Source organism: Bombina bombina, chromosome 2 (genome assembly GCF_027579735.1).
Source record: "Bombina bombina isolate aBomBom1 chromosome 2, aBomBom1.pri, whole genome shotgun sequence".
NCBI classification, from domain to species: Eukaryota; Metazoa; Chordata; class Amphibia; order Anura; family Bombinatoridae; genus Bombina; species Bombina bombina.
The window spans coordinates 432501873-432523514 of record NC_069500.1 but is presented as its reverse complement, the minus strand read 5'-3'; the positions used below and the strand labels follow the sequence as shown (position 1 = coordinate 432523514).

The following is a 21642-nucleotide window of genomic DNA, read 5'->3' as shown; positions in this document are numbered from 1 at the left end:
TTATCCGTGTCCTCTAGCTTAGGTATTGGTTCCCAACAATAATTACTAAAGCTGTGGACTCATCATATCTTAGGAAAGAAAAACAAAAGTTATGCTTACCTGATAAATTTCTTTCTTTCAGGATATGGTGAGTCCCCACGGCCCCACCCTTTATTTTAAGACCGTTATTCTTTTCACTATAACCTCAGGCACCTCTACACCTTGTGTTTACTCCTTTTTCTCCATTTCCCTTTGGTCGAATGAATGGGGGTTGTGGGTAAGAGAGTGATACTTATCAGTTTAACTGTGGTGCTCTATGAATCCTCCTGCTGGCCAGGAGTGATATTCCCAACAGTAATTACTCAAGCCGTGGACTCACCATATCCAGAAAGAAATACATTTTTCAGGTAAGCATAAATTTTGTTTTTTTCCAAACTCTGGGAGTTGCACATGGATAGAAATGAAGCAATACATGAGACCTGTTTAGTGATCATTTATACAAGTTTTTATAGTGGTTGATCTACAACTGTGTTTTTATTACGTTTTGCCTTCTTGCACCTATCTAAATTTTCTTTCTGTCTCTCTCCACAGGCCAGATTTCACATACCTACAAGATGCACTAACTGCTTTATCTTTGTTCCTGGGAGATCTGGGGATCCCTCTGCCCTCAGAGCTGGAGTATATGGAGCAGAGACTGAGGCTCCAGTATGGCTTAACTCGAGAACAATCCTCCCAAGAGGAGAGACCAACCAATGACCCCTAGGCATATCTCAGAAACGCCAGACGGGGCTGGATTCGCCAGCTTCTCTTTCTACAAGTCATCTCTGAATTTCATCATTTTGGGAAAGCAAAATGTAGCTACAGTTCCTCCATTCTCAAAAGGAAAGGAGATATGTCCTTTATATTATGGGATCATTGGGGACATTTCTTCACTAAAAATGTTACGTTTAATTAATAGCAAGTTCCTGCAAATTTCAAAATGTGATGAGTTACGGGGTGTGTCACTTTCAAAAATCTCTAGTTTGTCCTTGTTTGTATACACAGCACTTTCATAGCCTCGATGATCTCATTTTCATGCGTATAACATTCCAGACCTAGCAGGTCTCATTGTAATTGTAGTTTTTTTTTTTTAGCTCTGTACAGAGATCTCAAACTCCTATACAGATCCTTGTGACTCTGCAGATGTCTTCTTTATTTCTCTTGTAAGGTGTATCCAGTCCACGGGTTCATCCATTACTTGTGGGATATTCTCCTTCCCAACAGGAAGTTGCAAGAGGACACCCACAGCAGAGCTGTCTATATAGCTCCTCCCCTAACTGCCACACCCAGTCATTCTCTTGCAACTTTCGACAAGATAGGAAGTATAAGAGATATGTGGTGACTTAGTGTAGTTTTTACCTTCAATCAAGAGTTTGTTATTTTTAAACGGTACCGGCGTCGTACTGTTTTACTCCCAGGCAGAAATTAGAAGAAGAATCTGTCTGGAGGTTGATGATCTTAGCGGTTTGTAACTAAGGTCCATTGCTGTTCTCACGCATAACTGAAGAGTATGGGAAAGACTTCAGTTGGGGGAACGGTCTGCAGATTACCTGCTTTGAGGTATGTTCAGTATATTTATTTCTAGTGAGATTATAAGATCTAGAAAATGCTGACAGAGCCTTGTATAATTGAGGTAAGCCTGATGCAGTGATTTAACAACGACTGGGATCATACTTACAAAAAAGGGTAATATTCATGTTAATACTCATATTTCTTAGTGACAAAACGTTTACATGTTATATAGAAAGAACGTTTTTTCTCTGAGGGTGATAAATCGTTTTTTTGGGGCCTAGTTTCCACATTGCTAGTCAGATACTCCTAGGAGTATTTTCTTAAGGCCCTCTGACATCGAGTGCATGGTGGAAGGGGCCTATTTTCACGCTCTAGATGCGCAGTTCATATTCAGATTGAGACATCCAGCTTCCCTAAAGGAGTCCTCTGGCATCTGAGGACCACTATAGAGGGCTTATTTCTTCCCTAAATCGTATTTGAGGGCAGGTAGGAGCCACAGCAGAGCTGTGGCAAGTTGTTTAACTGTTTATTAACGTTTTTTTAACGTTTTTTAAATCTGGTTTGGGGCCTAAAGGGTTAATCATCCATTTGCAAGTGGGTGCAATGCTACTTTAGTCCCTTATACACACTGTAAAAATTTCAAAGAGTTTACTACTTTTTAACACTGTTTTGCAGTTTATGTGATAGTTTTTTTCTCTTAAAGGCACAGTACAGTTTTTGTTTAATTGCTGTTTCACATTTATTAAAGTGTTTTCCAAGCTTGCTGGTCTCATTACTAGTCTGTTAAACATGTCTGACATAGAGGAAACTCCTTGTTCAATATGTTTAGAAGCCATTGTGGAACCCCCTCTTAGAATGTGTACCAAATGTACTGAAATTTCTATAAATTATAAAGACCATATTATGGCATTTAAAGATTTATCACCAGAGGTTTCTCAGACTTACAAAAGGGAGGTTATGCCATCTAGCTCTCCCCACGTGTCAGAACCTATAACTCCCGCTCAAGTGACGCCAAGTACATCTAGCGCGTCCAATGCGTTTACCTTACAAGACATATTGTCCAAACTGCCAGGGTTACAAGGAAAGCGAGACAGCTCTGGGGCTAGAACAAATACAGAGCTTTCTGACGCTTTAGTAGCTATGTCCGATATACCCTCACAATGCTCCGAAGCCGTGGCAAGGGAGTTGCTATCTGAGGGTGAGATTTCAGATTCAGGGAAGACGTTACTTCAGTCCGATTCTGAAATAACAGCCTTTAAATTTAAGCTTGAACACCTCCACTTATTGCTCAGGGAGGTTTTAGCGACTCTGGATGACTGTGACCCCTTTGTAGTTCCAGAGAAATTGTGTAAAATGGACAAATACTTTGCAGTGCCTGTTTACACTGATGTTTTTCCAGTCCCTAAGAGGTTTTCGGAAATTATTACTAACCAATGGGATAGACCAGGTGTTCCGTTCTCTCCCCCTTCTGCTTTTAAAAAGATGTTTCCCATAGATGTCGCTATACGGGACTCATGGCAGACAGTCCCTAAGGTGGAGGGTGCTGTTTCTACCCTAGCTAAGCGTACAACTATCCCCGTCGAGGACAGTTGTGCTTTCTTAGATCCTATGGATAAAAAATTGGAGGGTCTCCTTAAGAAAAATGTTATCCATCAAGGTTTTATTCTCCAGCCTCTTGCATGCATTGCCCCAGTTATTGCTGCATTAGATGATATTTTAGACAGGATTAAAGCTCTCAAGTTAGCTAATTCCTTTATTTCTGACGCCGTTTTTCATCTAACCAAACTAACGGCTAAGAATTCAGGTTTTGCCATTCTGGCGCGAAGGGCGTTATGGCTTAAGTCCTGGTCAGCAGACGTTACTTCAAAGTCTAAGCTTCTTAACATCCCCTTCAAAGGACAGACCCTATTCAGGCCGGGCCTGAAGGAGATCATTTTTTATATTACTGGAGGTAAAGGTCACGCCCTTCCTCAGGATAGGTCCAATAAATTAAGGACCAAACAGAATAATTTTCGTTCATTTCGAAACTTCAAGAGTGGCGCAGCTTCAGCTTCATCTAATGCAAAACAAGAGGGAAATTTCGCCCAGTCCAAACCAATCTGGAGACCGAACCAGGCTTGGAACAAGGGGAAGCAGGCCAAAAAACCTGCTACCGCCTCTAAGACAGCATGAAGGAGTAGCCCCCGATCCGGGACCGGATCTAGTAGGGGGCAGACTTTCTCTCTTCGCCCAGGCTTGGGCAAGAGACGTCCAGGATCCCTGGGCATTAGAGATTGTTTCCCAGGGATATCTTCTGGACTTCAAAGCTTTATCTCCAAAGGGGAGATTTCATCTCTCACAATTATCTGTAAACCAGATAAAGAGAGAGGCATTCTTACGTTGTGTTCAAGACCTACTGGTTATGGGAGTGATCCACCCAGTTCCAAGGCAGGAACAGGGGCAGGGCTTCTATTCAAATCTGTTTATAGTTCCCAAAAAAGAGGGAACTTTCAGACCAATCTTGATCTCAAGATACTAAACAAATTTCTCGGGGTCCCATCCTTCAAGATGGAGACTATCCGAACCATCCTCCCTATAATCCAGGAGGGTCAATATATGACTACCGTGGACTTAAAGGATGCTTATCTCCACATTCCGATTCACAGAGATCATCATCAGTTCCTCAGGTTCGCCTTCTTAGACAGGCATTACCAGTTTGTGGCTCTTCCCTTTGGGTTAGCCACGGCACCAAGAATCTTTACAAAGGTTCTAGGTTCCCTACTGGTGGTTGTAAGGCCACGGGGCATAGCGGTGGCTCCTTACCTAGACGACATTCTGATACAGGCGTCGACTTTTCAAATCGCCAAGTCCCATACAGACATTGTTCGGGCCTTTCTGAGGTCTCACGGGTGGAAGGTGAACGAAGAAAAGAGTTCTCTCTCCCCTCTCTCAAGAGTTTCCTTCCTAGGAACACTGATAGATTCAGTAGAAATGAAAATTTTTCTGACAGAGGTCAGGTTATCAAAGCTTCTAACTTCCTGCCGTGCTCTTCATTCCACTTCTCGGCCGTCAGTGGCTCAGTGTATGGATGTAATCGGCCTAATGGTAGCGGCAATGGACATAGTTCTGTTTGCCCGCCTACATCTCAGACCACTGCAACTTTGCATGCTCAATCAGTGGAATGGGGACTACACATATTTGTCCCCTCTGCTAAATCTGGATCAAGAGACCAGGGATTCTCTTCTCTGGTGGTTATCTCGGGTCCATCTGTCCAGGGGAATGAGTTTCCGCAGGCCAGAGTGGACTATAGTGACGACAGATGCCAGCCTTCTGGGCTGGGGCGCAGTCTGGAACTCCCTGAAGGCTCAGGGTTTGTGGACTCAGGAGGAAGCCCTCCTTCCGATAAACATTCTGGAACTGAGAGCGATATTCAATGCTCTTCAGGCTTGGCCTCAACTAGCTGCGGTCAGGTTCATCAGATTTCAGTCGGACAATATCACGACTGTAGCCTATATCAACCATCAGGGGGAACAAGAAGCCCCCTGGCAATGTTGGAGGTTTCAAAAATAATTCTATGGGCAGAGGTTCACTCTTGCCATCTCTCAGCTATCCATATCCCAGGAGTAGAGAACTGGGAGGCGGATTTTCTAAGTCGGCAGACTTTTCATCCGGGGGAGTGGGAGCTCCATCCGGAGGTATTTGCCCAACTGATTCAACTATGGGGCAAACCAGAACTGGATCTGATGGCGTCTCGTCAGAACGCCAAGCTTCCTTGTTACGGGTCCAGGTCAAGGGATCCCCAGGCAGCGCTGATAGATGCTCTAGCAGTGTCCTGTAGATGCTCTAGCAGTGCCCTGGTCCTTCAGCCTGGCTTATGTGTTCCCACCATTTCCTCTCCTCCCTCGTCTGATTGCCAAGTTCAAGCAGGAGAGAGCTTCAGTGATTTTGATAGCACCTGCGTGGCCACGCAGGACTTGGTATGCAGATCTGGTGGACATGTCATCCTTTCCACCATGGACTCTGCCGATGCGGCAGGATCTTCTACTCCAAGGTCCATTCAAACATCCAAATCTAATTTCTCTGCGGCTGACTGCTTGAAGATTGAACGCTTGATTTTATCAAAACGTGGTTTCTCCGAGTCGGTCATTGATACCTTGATTTGTCACCAGGAAAATCTATCATAAGATATGGTGTAAATATCTTCATTGGTGTGAATCCAAGGGTTACTCTTGGAGTAAGGTCAGGATTCCTAGGATGATATTCTTTCTCCAAGAAGGATTGGAGAAGGGATTGTCAGCTAGTTCCTTAAAGGGACAGATTTCTGTTCTGTCTATTCTTCTGCACAAGCGTCTGGCAGATGTTCCAGACGTTCAGGCGTTTTGTCAGGCTTTAGTTAGAATCAAGCCTGTGTTTAAACCTGTTGCTCCGCCATGGAGTTTAAATTTAGTTCTTAAAGTTCTTCAAGGGGTTCCGTTTGAACCTCTGCATTCCATAGATATCAAGCTTTTATCTTGGAAAGTTCTGTTTTTGGTAGCTATCTCTTCGGCTCGAAGAGTTTCAGAGTTATCTGCCTTACAGTGTGATTCCCCTTATCTGATCTTCCATGCAGATAAGGTAGTTTTGTGTACCAAACCTGGGTTTCTTCCTAAGGTGGTATCTAATAAGAATATCAATCAGGAGATTGTTGTTCCGTCACTGTGTCCTAATCCTTCTTCAGAAAAAGAACGTCTATTACACAATCTTGACGTGGTTCGTGCTTTTAAAGTTTTATTTACAAGCTACTAAGGATTTTCGTCAAACATCTGCATTGTTTGTCATCTACTCTGGACAGAGGAGAGGCCAAAAGGCTTCGGCATCTTCTCTTTCTTTTTGGCTGAGAAGCATAATCCGTTTAGCTTATGAGACTGCTGGCCAGCGGCCTCCTGAAAGAATTACAGCTCATTCCACTAGAGCGGTAGCTTCCACATGGGCTTTTAAAAATGAGGCCTCTGTTGAACAGATTTGTAAGGTGGCGACTTGGTCTTCGCTTCATACTTTTTCTTAATTCTACAAATTTGATACTTTTGCTTCCTCGGAGGCTATTTTTTGGAGAAAGGTCTTGCAGGCAGTGGTGCCTTCCGTTTAAGTTCCTGCCTTGTCCCTCCCTTCATCCGTGTCCTAAAGCTTTGGTATTGGTATCCCACAAGTAATGGATGAACCCGTGGACTGGATACACCTTACAAGAGAAAACAAAATTTATGCTTACCTGATAAATTTCTTTCTCTTGTGGTGTATCCAGTCCACGGCCCGCCCTGTCACTTTAAGGCAGGTGTTTTTTATTTTTAAACTACAGTCACCACTGCACCCTATAGTTTCTCCTTTCTCTTGCTTGTCTTCGGTCGAATGACTAGGGGTGGCAGTTAGGGGAGGAGCTATATAGACAGCTCTGCTGTGGGTGTCCTCTTGCAACTTCCTTTTGGGAAGGAGAATATCCCACAAGTAATGGATGAACCCGTGGACTGGATACACCTCAAGAGAGAAATTTATCAGGTAAGCATAAATTTTGTTTTGTCCGCTTTTTAGAGCTTTCCAGGTTATCTCTCTCTCTATACAGAGCTTTCCTAACCTTGTAAGTCTATGCTTTGTCTATAAGGAGCTTTCCTTTACAGAGCTTTTCACTTTAGACACTGCAAATTTCTTCTTTGGCTAGAACAACCTTTTTCTCTCTACTGGGCGTTCCATAAATGTTGAAGTTTTTCAAACCTTGCAGATTTTTCCTATATATAACATAGGTTTCTGCATGGTACAGAGCTTTGTTAAAGGGACAGTAAACACTTTGTAATTAAAATACATTTTTTGTTGTGTTGCTATAGAATAACACATCAGCCAAGTCTAAATGTTTTTTTAAAAAAAAATTGGCTTTTGAAAAATATTTGAAGTAAAAAAAAAAAAAATTAACTCCACCCACCATTTGCCTTATTTGGAGAAGCCAATCTGGCCTTTAGTCCACCGACAACAAAGCTTCCCAATTCCATAACCTTAGTGAATTGTTTTGCAGTTCTTAAGTTAGGGAAAAATATGTAGCAGGGTTATAGCTTTAAGAAGTCAGCAGGGTACATTTCAAGGTCTGAGAGTTAAAAATTGCTCTCTTTTCAGAGCCATATTAACCCCTTAATGACCGAGGACGTGCAGGGTACGTCCTCAAAAAAAAGGCAGTTAATGCCTGAGAACGTACCCTGCACGTCCTCGGTTTGGAAAGCAGTTGGAAGCGATCCTGCTCGCTTCCAGCTGCTTTCCGGTTATTGCAGTGATGCCTCGATATCGAGGCATCCTGCAATAACCATTTGTAGCCATCCGGTGCAGAGAGAGCCACTCTGTGGCCCTCTCTGCACCGGACATTAACGGCTACGTTCGTTGGTGGGTGGGAGCCGGTATGGGAGGTGGGTGGCGGCCATCGATGGCCTTTGTGATGCGGAGGGGGGCGGGATCGGGGGCGGGGACGACCGGGGGGACGCGCACGGACGCGCGCGCGTGCACGGGGAGGCCGGGCGGGCGCGTGCACGGGGAGGGAGCGGGTGGGAACCACTACCTACAGAAAATGTTTTTGTTAGAAGTGGGGATCAAAGGGGTTAATATGTTTATTTTGGTGATCGGTTTGGCTGGTGGGGTATTGGACTGTGGGGGGGAAGCTACACTACAGAAACAAATAGTAAAACATTAAAAAAAACATTTTTATTTGCAAACTGGGTACTGGCAGACAGCTGCCAGTACCCAAGATGGCCCCAATAAGGCAGAGGGGGAGGGTTAGGGAGCTATTTTGGGGGGATCAGGGAGGTTGGGGGCTAAGGGGGGACCTTACATAGCAGCATATGTAAATATGCTTAAAAAAAATTATTATTTTTTTTTTTATACCTTTTATTTTAGTACTGGCAGACTTTCTGCCAGTACTTAAGATGGCGGGGACAATTGTGGGGTGGGGGAGGGAAGAGTGCTGTTTGGGAGGGATCAGGGGGTGGGATGTGTCAGGTGGGAGTCTGATCTCTACACTAAAGCTAAAATTAACCCTGCAAGCTCCCTACAAACTACCTAATTAACCCCTTCACTGCTGGCCATAATACACATGTGATGCGCAGCAGCATTTAGCGGCCTTATAATTACCAAAAAGCAACGCCAAAGCCATATATGTCTGCTATTTATGAACAAAGGGGATCCCAGAGAAGCATTTAAAACCATTTGTGCCATAATTGCACAAGCTGTTTGTAAATAATTTTAGTGAAAAACCTAAAGTTTGAAAAAGTGAACAATTTTTTTTTATTTGATTGCTTTTGGCGGTGAAATGGTGGCATGAAATATACCAAAATGGGCCTAGATCAATACTTGGGGTTGTCTACTACACTACACTAGAGCTAAAATTAACCCTAGAAGCTCCCTACATGCTCCCTAATTAACCCATTCACTGCTGGGCATAATACACGGTTGGTGCGTAGTGGCATTTAGCAGCCTTCTAATTACCAAAAAGCAAAGCCAAAGCCATATATGTCTGCTATTTATGAACAAAGGGGATCCCAGAGAAGCATTTACAACCATTTATTCCATAATTTCATGAGTTGTTTGTAAATAATTTCAGTGAGAAACCTAAAGTTTGTGAAAAAATTTGTGAAAAAGTAAAATAATTTTTTTATTTGATCGCATTCGGCGGTGAAATGGTGCCATGAAATATACCAAAATGGGCCTAGATCAATACTTTGGGATGTCTTCTAAAAAAAAATATATACATGTCAATGGATATTCAGAGATTCCTGAAAGATATTAGTGTCCCAATGTAACTAGCGCTAATTTTGAAAAAAAGTGGTTTGGAAATGGCAAAGTGCTACTTGTACTTATAGCCCTATAACTTGCAAAAAAAGTAAAGAACATGTAAACATTGGGTATTTCTAAACTCAGGACAAAATTTAGAAACTATTTAGCATGGGTGTTTTTTGGTGGTTGTAGATGTGTAACAGATTTTGGGGGTCAAAGTTAGAAAAAGTGTGTTTTTTTCCATTTTTTCCTCATATTTTATAATATTTTTTATAGTAAATTATAAGATATGATGAAAATAATGGTATATTTTGAAAGTCCATTTAATGGCGAGAAAAACGGTATATAATATGTGTGGGTACAGTAAATGAGTAAGAGGAAAATTACAGCTAAACACAAACACCACAAAAATGTAAAAATAGCCTTGGTCCCAAACGGACAGAAAATGGAAAAGTGCTGTGGTCATTAAGGGGTTAAATAAAAATGGGGAAAAATAAATAAGGAAAATATTATTGTTTCATTACACATAACAAAACAATTTATATAAAAATATCATGGTGTGTACTGTCCCTTTTAACATCACCATTCTTTATGTGTACAAAGCCTTCCCTACTTGTAAAGGGACATTGTACTATAAAATAGTCTCCCCAATGGTTCATTTTAACCTGCTGGAGTGTCTTTGTTTGCAAACTGTTCCTTTACCCTTTATTCTGTTATTTTAACCCCTTAAGGACCAGCAACGTACCCTGTATGTCACTGGCCTTTTTTTGGGACTTAATTGTTTTATAGCGCAATCTTGCCACCAGCGTTGAGACTGCTCTATTCCACAAAGCCTGCTGGAGGGAGGGAGGGCATTAATAGCGTGTTCTTGCTAGACTCGTGCTATTATGTCCTGAAAAAACCCTTAACGACCAGTGACATACAGGGTACATTGTGGTCATTAAGGGGTTAAACTGCTGCTTTTGCCTTTACACACATCACTGAAAATATTAATGACAAATAAATATGTAGAAAGGCTATGTAAACAGGGGGGGAAAGGAGCAGGGGACAGACGAGTATTGAAATGCTAATTATGGCTGGTTGCAACCAAACTATGGTTAGATATAGATAACATTAAAGGAACATGAAACCCAATTTTATTTCATAATTCAGATAGCATGATCTATTTTGTTTCATTCTCTTTGTATCCTTTGTTGAAAAGTATACATAGGTAGGCTCAGAAGCTGCTGATTGGTGGCTGCACATATATACATACCCCTTGTCATTGGCTTTCAGCTAGCTCCCAGTTTTGCATTACTGCTCCTTCAACAAAGGATACCAAGAGTATGAAACAAATTAGCTATTGCCGTACTTTGGAAAGTTGTTTAAAATTGTATGATCTATCTGAATCATGATAGGAAAAACAAACAAAAAAGGTTTTGTATCCCTTTAACAAATCTGCTTTACCTACAGGCTCAGTCCATTTTTATGGGCATATCCTGGAGACAACAGGTGACTGTTTTAATGAGCAATATCAGCAATTTCAAATGTAAAAATAAGCACTAAGGAACAAATTCCCATGCATTTAATATTCGGCAGTAGGTGTAACAAGTCATTTGGAACACATTAAGGGGAGACACATTTTATAGTATAGTGTCCCTTTTAAATTTACATTTCTTGGTCTCGTTCTCTGTAATAGAGGTTTTCAAATCTACTAAATGTCATTTATACATACAGGGTTTCCCACACCACAAACCTTCTTTGTCTCTGTGTATATATTTTTTTTATTAAACCAAAGAAATGACTTCATTAAAGGGGCAGTCTAGTCAAAAGTAAACTTTCATGTTTCAGATAGGGCATGCAATTTTAAACAACCTTCCTATTTACTTTTATCATCAAATTTTCTTTGTTCTCTTGGTATTATTTGTTAAAAGATAAACCTAGGTAGGGTCATATGCCAGTTTCTAAGACCTTGAAGGTTGCCTCTTATCTCAGTGCATTTTGACACTTTTTCACAGCTAGAAGATGTTATTTCATGTGTGCCATATAGATAACATTGTGCTCACTCCCATGGAGTTATTTATGAAGCAGCACTAATTAGCTAAAATGCCTGTCTCCCAAAGAACTAAAATAAGGGGCAGTCTGCAGAGGCTTAGATACAAGGTAATGACTGAGGTAAAAAGTATATTAATATAATCGTGTTGGTTAAGCAAAACTGGGAAATGGATTATAAAGGGATTATCGATCTTTTTAAACAATAAATAAAGTAGACTGTCCCTTTTAATGCAGAGCTTTTCAAACATATCTCTTTACATATATAATGCATTTCAAACTTTGCAGGATACTAATTTACCCAAGGTTGTTTTCCATGTTTACATAGCTGTAAAGATCGTGTTTCTATGTATGTACACTGTAATTCCAGTTATGAATCTCATTGTTTTCAAGGTAGCACTGTCCGTTACCCAGTATGCATTTCAGTTTACACACATGATTACAGTTTGTTTTTTCTTTTATAAATCTGTGAGCAGGTCTCCTGGTTTCTTCAATGCATCTTGCAACATAGATTACTCACAAGCTTTAAACTGAGGGTGACACCTAATGATACCTTCACCACAGATGCACAGCAATGTGTTTAAATGAGGTGCAGTATATACTTTGTGCCATTTACTGAGTTACAAAAGCCTAGGTAATATCTGGTTTTAATGTGTTGGCATTTTTAAAAGCACACAGACCTCCACAATAGTTTTTAAAAACATTATAAATATAAAACTTGAATAACTGCTGTAGTCTTGCTAGTTCCATTTACTGGGATGAATAACTATAGAGTCACTGGCCTAAATTCACTAAAACTGGATACTTTATAGATGTCTTTTCAATCCCTGGTGGTTTGTTCAGCCCGTTTACTAAAATGCAGGGAGGTCTTTTTGATGGTTTATGGGAACATGTTTTAAGATTATGAATAAACCAAATTGCATAATATGATTAAATAAAATAAAAATAAAGGCGTAGCATTTATAAAAGTGGTAGTGCTGCAATTTGGTTTACAGAGCCTGGGCAGCTTGCACACTGATTAAGAGAAAACACAGGTGTGGGATCTTAGTATAAGGAGTGTTCTAATATTATAATATAATAATTGGATAGATGTCTTTATAGAGACGTTTTTCCATCTTTCATAAAACAGACCACTTTTACTGGATCAGTTGGAGACCATTTTCTCTTATCCATGAAAAACCTTATATATTGTGAATTTGTAGGATTGTTGCCACTTTGTCTTAAATTTTCTCCAGGGGAGACATTTTGGGAAAATATAAATATATATATATATATATATATATATATATATATATATATATCTGTTTTTTAATTGAAAACTGGAAATTTACTTCTTAAAAGATTGTATATATTTTTTAAGAATTTTCTTTGCACATGCCATATGAACATTTGCAAAATTGTACATTATTTTGGTGAGCATGCTGCTTTATTATTACTTATGTTTTAACTTGAGTTTTTTTCTGCAGTGATATTGGTTTGTGATCTTTTTTTAAATTGTATAATGGCTTCAATGTTACAGTTTTTTAGTAAAATATATTAAATAATTTTGTAAAATGTGTCTGATTTATTTTAAAGTACTATTTAGAACCTATAGTAATCAGAGCATAAAGGTGCACCTGAGGTGTGGACACCTCATGAACGTGTTCCAGAATAACCATCTTGACTCTACGTTACTGCAGGAAATAACAGTAACATTCTTCTGACATCCACATTGTCTCTGGGGCATACTTTTTGGTTGAGAGAAACTGTATATACATATTTTTTTATTTATTTATAGAAGAAACACTCATAATAAAAAACAACAACCTTTTTTTCAGTAACGTGTACATTCAGATATGTCCAGTTTACACCTAGCAGCAAAAGGAAGGTGGGTGGGACTGAGTTTTGTAATTGTGAACAAAACATACAGGATCAGACACCAAGTCCACAGGAAGATTGGTTTGTGCTGCAAGGTTCTTCGTCCTTGGAATGGCTACGTGACATGAATGCAGGAAGGAGCTGCCACAGTATGTGCATATGTGTTTAACAGGGCACAGCCCCGATACAAGAATTGATCATTTTTGCTATTACATTTTAAAGAATAAAAGTACTTGCAGTCTTCCACCATTTCCTCTACATTAAGATTCCCCTGACCACAATTTTAAAAATATTCAGAAGGGGAGAGGCAGTCTTGGGGGAGCAAACCGGTCCTTGCAATACAAGCATAGTAATTAATGGAAGATTTAATCCTCCCACCTCTGATTACTCCTAGTCCATGGCTTATTGAAAGTTCTTAATTTCACCTCTTTCCCAGCCACAAACAAATGCAAACCTAATTAACAAACTAACAAAATCTTCAGTGAATAAACTCTGGTTTCCGGTCTTCAGCTTGATGATGCCATACTGTGGCGTGGCAGTTGGAAGAACCCCATCAAAAGTCAGCACCTGAAGGCAGTGCACATTTAGTTCCAAGTTTATGTGCGTGTGTCCCTCATGCCCCAGGGGTGCCGGCACAGCCCATCAGAGGAGCATTCCCCTCCTGAGCTGTATTTGGTGTATGATTGATTGGCACCTCAATGCTGTTCTCATCTACAATGTCACATGTAGGGTTCATAAAGGCAGAGAGTGGCAGATTGATTCTGTGGAGTCGTTGCTCTTTCAGTTCCTGCTCATGCCTCTGTTTAAGGTCTCTGCCCCTAGGAAAACAAAACGGAAGAAGATTGAGAGGGTGATAGATGCAGGAAATGAAAATAACAGGAGTGCAGTGGCAAGTTTTGTTTGTGAGAAGGGTGGAACTCTGATAAAGTATAATGTAATTCTTTATGCAAATTAATGGTCACAGCTCTAATTACAGGCTCAGATATTAGGTTTGTAAACAATATCGGGAAAGAAATGTTTCAAACAGCCTCACCCAACTATTTCAATAATGGGCTTTAATACTGAAGAACATTAAATAATGGGAGAATAATGCTACTTTTTTCTTACCTTTTATATATATATCCAACCATGATGCCACTTCCAATTGCAATGATTATCACCACCATGAGGATGCCCACAACATAGCCTAAATGTAAAAATAAAACTTCTTGTTATATTCTATGTGATAATGGAATATATTGCAGATTTCTCAATTGCATTTGACTGTACCTTGTCGCTTTAGTGAATTAAAGGGGCATTGTAGACAAACTGTCTATCAGTTTAGTAATTTAGATATTACTGTATTTTTTACTAGTAAAAAGCAAATCTAAGCTAATAGATACTGCTGTACTCCTTTTCATTTGCTTCCATTAGATAGGTACAAGCCTCCAACTGATTTAAAACAAATATATATAATTTTAAAATACCCTCTTTTTTTTTTTTTTACAAGGATGAAAGAAAAAAAAAAACTGTGTAGAGTTTTGTGCGTGATGTGCTGTAGATAGTGTGCCCCTGCTGTAGTTCATAAAGGGATATGAAGCCCAATTCTTTTCCTTTCATGATTCAGATAGACCATGCAATTTTAAGCAACTTTCTAATTTACTCCTATTATTTTTTTCTTTGTTCTCTTAGTATCTTTGATAAAGCGGGAATGTAAGCTTAGGAGCCAGCCCATTTTTGGTTGAGAACCCTGGGTCGCGCTTGCTGATTGGTGGCTACATTTAGACACCAATCAGCAAGTGCTATCCAGGTTCTGAACTAAAAATGGGCTGGCTCCTAAGCTTAAATTCCTGCTTTTTCAAATAAAGATACCAAGAGAAAGAAGATTTTTTTATTAGGAGTAAATTATAAAGTTGCTTTAAATCGCATGCTCTGTCTGAATCATGAAATAAAAAATTCTGTTTTCATATCCTTTTAATGTGACTTTGTGATCTGTCACATGTTTCTCAAAAGCTCACCTAATGTACCCAGATCCTTCTTTTCCCGTGGTTTCACTTGCACCCTCTCACTGATGCTAATAACAGGCTGTGCTACACGGGAGTTGTCCGGGGACTGCACAGGCGCTACAGGTTCTTTATAAAATGGAACAAGGTCTGTTGTCTCCTCTGCTTTCTGCATAGATGGTGTCAGGTCTGCTGTAGGATAATCAGATGGAGCTGCAAATAAAGCGATTAGGATAGCGCATTAGATACACTACTAGGTTCCAACTCTGTCACACTTCAATTTTAGAGAACAATTACAGCCATTAATCCATGAAGACGAAGGATTAAAGGAAAAGGTCAGTAAACTGCAGAAGGCTGTTTCTGGGACACTAACTAAAAAAGTGCCTCTTTCTAAAACATCTTACATTCTTTTTGAAAAGCATTAACTCCTTGCCTGTCAATGTGTTTTTGCATCTAGTGTACAGCGTGCACTATAGCTCCAGCATACCAGTGTAACAAATTTTGCATTTCTGCTAAATGGTGTTTATGCATGTTAGATTAACATTGCATGCATGGTATGTATGCACCAATCAGCAGCTTCATATGCTCAGTAGAGATCAGAATCAGGAGTATGCACTTAGGTGCCAAACTCGGTAAAACTAAAGAAAAAAAAGCTCCTTTTGTACAACACCTACATTTGAACAGCAGAGGCATTCTTGGGGGGGTTCACCTTGAACCAGGGACTGTAAAGACCCAAATATGTTCACATCAATAACTACAAGTAACACAAAAAGGAGTGACAAGCTCAGAGAGGTTATTACAGATTCCTGTCTTAATAAATGAAGGCAGAAGTCACTGTGTGCATAAGTGGCACTACCACACATGCACATTTTCACCTCTTTATAGAAGAAAGCAATCTTGAAGCCACCCTATTTCTAAAGAAAAAGGCCTCTGCATTTTTTTAAATAATGATAGGAAAATTGTACGACGACTACCTACACACGATCATATTTATATCGCACCAGGGGGTTAAAGGGACATAACCCAATTAGAGCTGCAACAACTAATCGGCATAATCGATAATAATCGATTATGAGATTCGTTGACAACTATTTTCATAATCGATTAGTTGGTTTGCAATTAGTTGGTCTGTGCACAACACCAGCTGCTTCACTCCAATGAGCTCCTGCACATGGTATTGTGTTTTCTGGTTATGTCCTTAGCCTAATGGATGTCTACAGACGTCTACTTTTCACTTTTTCAGGACAGTATAAGTTTACAACTACCCCAGGCTTATGTGCAACCCAGATATAATAGTCATCATTTGGATTGTTTATATTAAATCAGGTGATTTGGAACTATGCTTTTCACCTAGCACCTAGACTGATGGGAGTTATTTAAATTTGTTTTTTAAATGTGTAAGGCTTTGTCCTGTTGTTGATATATAGTCCTTAGCGCTTTTGATTTGTTTTTTTTATTGTTTTTTTTTTATATTTTTTAATAAATTGTTATATATTTATAAAGGTTGAATCTGATACATATTATATCTTGTTTTTAGAGCGGACTAGATATTTTCCTCTAACCTTATAGCTGGTTATTTACCATTGCATATAGATATTCAAGATATTTTATATGTTAGAATGAAGTCACGGGTTACTTTGAGAGGCCTCTTGCCAAGGTGGAAAACACTTTGCATTGGTAAATATCCCACTTTGGTGAAATTGGCAAAACCCTACTTATGCATCTCAAGCACCTCAACACCATCTAAGTGCCTCTTCTCTGCTGCAGGAAATATGCTGCAAACAGAGAACCAGCCTTAGCCAGAAGCATGTGGACATGTTGAGATTTTTTCATTTCAATGCAAAGTTTCTGAAAGAGTAAATAACAATGTTATTAACAGTGATAGTCTAACTATTTAGTTTTTGGTTTTGTTTAATTATAAAACTGCTCTGCTGCTTATAAATTGGACAAACAGTTGTGTTAATGTAAAGTTTTAGTCTGAAGTTTATATTTGTAACACTCAGTATGTGGATTTTATTTAAAAAATAGGAAACAATTATTGATTATTTTTTTATCCGATTAATCGGACGATTAATCGATTATGAAAATCGTTAGTTGCAGCCCTAAAACCAATGTTTTTCATTTGGTTCTTGCAAATGTATAACAGTTATAAAACTGCTGTCATATATTGCTCCTGTACCCTGACCCTCCTTACCTACTTGTCAACAAAAGGATACCAAGAGAAGAAAGTACATTTGCTTTTTTTTTTTTATTACATCTTTTTTCATGATCTTTAGAGCATGTAATTTTAAGGCTAGTGACCCTGTACTACTATGTGTTTAAGCCCCACAACGTGGTCAAACACATAGTAAAAGTACCGTTTGGGACATGCAGAGACTTGCTGGTCCTGAGCAGAAACCAGTCGCACTGCTCAGCTGTGTAACTAACACATCAGATTAACCAGAGATGGTTTTTGCTTGAGACCAGCAGTGCTCTGCGGGCCCAAATTGGTACTATGCGTTTAACCCCTTTGCAGTGGTTAAACATATAGTACTGCAGGATAACTAGTCTTAAAATGGTATGCTCCAATGCAGGGAGGGCCAACTAGCAGCCCAAGAGCTACATGCAGCCCTTCAGGAAGAGCAGACTAACATCATGTACCATCATTTTTATTATCTGATGATCTGCACCTGCGGCCCCCATTGGATAGGAAGTCGGCCATCACTGCTCTAACCAATTAGAGTATGTTTATTTTACTACTAATATGGCCCTTTAAAGAGATAGTAAAATGATATGCTCCATACAAAACAGCGGTATTAAAACATATTAAAATAATTTTTTTGAATGAAAAAGGCTGTTTATTTTGAAGCCAGCAGGTGGTCACCTCTTTGTACAACTGAACCTTGGGGACTGATTGTTCACCATTTCATAAGCAGAACCTTCTCTGCTCTATTGGTGGCCATTGAAAAGTTTCAAACATATCCCCCACACAGTAAAAAGAGTACAGTATGCTTATTAAAAAAAAAAACGGACTTTCAAAATGCAAAAAGTGGGTCCCATCAAGAAAAATATTACCATTAAAACAGATTAATTAAAGGGATAGTAAACCCCAAAATGTCCTTTTATGATTCAGATACAATTAAATTGGAAAGTTGTTTAAAATTGTATGTTATATTATCAAATGTTCTTTATTCTCTTGTTATCAATTGCTGAAGGGACAGCATTGCACTGTTGACAGGAAGCTGAAAACATCTAGTTAGCCAATCACAAGAGACAAATGTGTGCAGGCACCAATTAGCAGCAGCTCCCACTAGTGTATGATATGTGCGTATTTATTTTTTTAACAAGGGATACTAAAAGAACAAAGCACATTTGAAAATAGAAGTGAATTTAAAAGTGTCTTAAAATGACATGCTCTATCTGAATCATGCAAGTTTAATTTTGACTTTCCTATCCCTTTAAGGACACGAGCAACTGTTTTCAATGCAACAACATTTAATTCATCTTCTAAACTCATACAATGAAAAAGAAATGGATGCAATGTTCTATTTTGTAAAAGCTCAAGGTAAGTTTTATTGTTGCAGGACAAAGTGTTTCCTTTTTTGTTATGTAACACTTAATTGCATTATCTGTATTCGTGCAAGATGTTTTTAGAGGTTAAAAAAAAGTTTCCAATTTACTTCTATTATCAAATTAGCTTTGCTCTCTTGTTATTCTTTGTTGAAGAGATATCTAGATAGGTAGCGTGCACGTGTCTGGAGTGCTACATGACAGGAAATAGTGCTGCCAATGTAGAACATTATTACAAAACTGTTACCATATAGTACTGCAGACTCAAACACTCCTGAACTTACCTTCCTGCTTTCCAACAAAGAATAACAAGAAAACTAAGAAAATCTGATTATTATTATTAATAACAACCATATGAGGTCTTGAAATCATATGCAACATGTCTGTAAATATGTAGGTCCAATATAACAAATATGATTGTAAATGCATTTATTCTATTTATATAATCGTATTTGCTAAAACACAGATTTCTACCAAAAATTCAGGTAGCTAATGAGGGTCGCATATTCTTGGTATTTGCTGTATTTTGGAAGTTTTTTCTCATCTGCTAAAATGGCGTCTTAAACACCAATAATAGGATCCAAAGTAATGCGGGGTTCTAAATAAACATGCCTAGGCGTTCAAATCCAGTACCATTTTAACACGGCAAAGCATACAAATCTTCAGATTTCCAACCGTTGACAGAGTTAATTCTTAATGAAAGACATTTAAAATAAAGGTGTTTTTTGGGCCATTAAAAACATGGGGTGGTTTGGACCATGTACCAAAGAAACTACGCATTAGGGTCAAACAGTTATTTAAAGCTTGATATATGAACACCGTGTTTATTTTTGGAAATCGCATACACTACAAAATGCTGAGAACGCCATGACTTGCCCTAGAGAAGGCATTAAAGGTCCTGGGCTGGCCACATGTCATTTAAAGTCAACTTGTTTACTGCAAAAGGGCCGGAAGTTCAATCGCCTGAAAGTCCGCAGCCAATAGCAAGCTGGAAGTGAAGCTCAGCGACAGTGATAGCCAATCAATAATGTCATGATAAAGAAAAGGCGTGGTCAAAATCTGTCAGTCGTCGGTTTATGTGAGAAAAACAAGGTCACGTGCCCTAAAGTCCCATTATATGAGAGCTACAGACAAGCTGCAAAACGTAATTTGGCAACTAATGGGTTACAAATAATAATAATAGCCCGTCTGTTAATAAGGTGAAACGGATACACAGATACAATTATACATAACATACAACACATCTCTTACCTGGTGTCCCCAGGGTCTCTGTCAATAACTGGCCAATCAGTAGCACAAACAGCGCCTGTAAATGCATCTTCACTCCAGGCAGCATTCTAGTCAGCCTGTATTTGTTTCTCTGTACTAATGGGTCAGCTCTCTGTTGATGCTTTGCTTTCTATTTTTTCTTTGGATCCAATGTAGTTTTTTTGCAGCCTTAAATTTTCCCTGTATTCGTGTTTCCTCCAGGTTTTGTTTGTTTTCTTTTCCCTTTGTTTTTTGTTTTCTTTGCTTTTTTAGCTTTGTCTTCTTTGGTTGTGGGGTTTTTGGAGCCTCTTGATTCTGTCTTGTGCAGTTTAGAAATCACAGACTGTTTTTCTCTCTCTTGATTTTTACCATTTGCTCCTCCCAATTTTTTGTAGCTGGGTCCTAAAGTCTGACATAATGCAGAATTTGTGATGCGAGCTGAAATGGGAGTGATCATCTATCTAGCAATACCCCCTTAGCTCTCTGAGAAACTGCACGAAGAAAATAGAAACTAAGATTATGGAGAAAGCTGATGTTGTTTAGTATGATCGTTGTTACGTTTGAGCAGATAACATTTAATACAAGGGATACAGTTAAATCCAGCTATATTACTGCTAACACCAGAAAACGACTAGATTAAAATCCCTATATAATACATATTTCTGTATATGCTCGTGTAATGTTAGCACATCTGATTGTGTGTAAGGCATCACTCACCTGTTCAGCAATATACTTAGATATATATTGCAGTATACTTCAATTGGCAAAAATACTCTAGCAAAACTGGGAAATGGGTAATAAAGGGATTATCTATCTTTTAAAATATTAACAATTCTAAGGTAGATTGTGCCTTTAAGTGGCATATGCAAATATGCTGAAGACTGTGCACCAGTATTCAACACCATTGACAGCACCTACGTTGGCCAACGATAAGTATATCAGTGCTGTATTACTCTATCTGAACATTTGTATTTTGTACCTTGTTTGAAATCTGTTTCAAGAACGTTCTTCTTATTTTTCGTTTTTCTGTTTGCAAACCTACCTGTTTTGATGTTATACAGGTTGATGAATGTATGACAGAATTATTATTATGTATACTGTGCACAGTAGATAGTTTATATATATGTGTAAACTATTTCTTACTAAGTAAACATATTGGATCAAGAGTGCTGGTGTGAGATATCTTAATTTTCTTTTTTTATTTTATTAGATTTGTATAATTATATCTCAGCACCGATATTATATTATATCTAAGATCCTAAAGTGTTATAAGACCCGAGCAAGGTTTATTTTTGCATAGTATTCAACACCATGCCTGCTTAGAGAGCTGGTGTATTATGTCTCTGAGGACTAATTATATGTCATACTAGTCACTGCTGACTTGCTGAGAAGGTGCGGTGTGTTTGAATACTTGTGCACAGGCCTTCAAGGTATATGTGTGTATGCCACTGACAACCACTAATAAAATGTTTGTATCTAAAATTGAAATGCATCCATGTATATTTCAATTACAATTATTTATCCCTTTAAATATTAGCATGGTCTATTTTTTTACTCATTCAATCGAGATTTCCAGCAATCACTACAAACTCCATTGCACCTTTTATTTAATATTTTTCACCATATTTGTTAGTTGCCCAGATTTTCCAAAACAATCCTGTTTTCTGCCCTGCTGTCAATTGGTATA

At 38.9% G+C, this 21642-nt stretch overlaps 2 protein-coding genes across 2 annotated transcripts in view; one reads left to right on the top strand and one right to left on the bottom strand.

Annotated features, from left to right (window-relative positions):
• LIMK2 (LIM domain kinase 2) overlaps positions 1 to 7451 on the top strand; it is a 212189-nt gene extending 204738 nt beyond the window's left edge. Inside the window, exon 16 of the mRNA XM_053699798.1 lies at positions 571 to 7451. Within this exon, the coding sequence (XP_053555773.1) occupies positions 571 to 742 (172 nt within the window). The 3' untranslated portion in view covers positions 743 to 7451. The remainder of the gene's footprint in view (positions 1 to 570) is intronic.
• Positions 7452 to 13065: 5614 nt separating this feature from the next.
• On the bottom strand, positions 13066 to 20327 carry PIK3IP1 (phosphoinositide-3-kinase interacting protein 1). Its single transcript, XM_053702029.1, has 4 exons — positions 19959 to 20327; positions 15174 to 15371; positions 14284 to 14362; positions 13066 to 13994 (listed from the first exon to the last, which is right to left on the bottom strand). The coding sequence occupies exons 1-4, from the start codon at positions 20041 to 20043 to the stop codon at positions 13790 to 13792; spliced, it is 567 nt and encodes a 188-aa protein (XP_053558004.1). The 5' UTR covers positions 20044 to 20327; the 3' UTR covers positions 13066 to 13789.
• Positions 20328 to 21642: the final 1315 nt, after the last annotated feature.

Coding starts and splice junctions, on each gene's coding strand:
- PIK3IP1 (XM_053702029.1), bottom strand. CDS start 20,043: ATGCTGCCTGGAGTGAAGATGCATTTACAGGCGCTGTTTGTGCTACTG. Junction 14,363..15,173: donor GAAGGATCTGGGTACATTAG/GTGAGCTTTTGA, acceptor TTTTACATTTAG/GCTATGTTGTGGGCATCCTC. Junction 13,995..14,283: donor GTTGGATATATATATAAAAG/GTAAGAAAAAAG, acceptor TTGTTTTCCTAG/GGGCAGAGACCTTAAACAGA.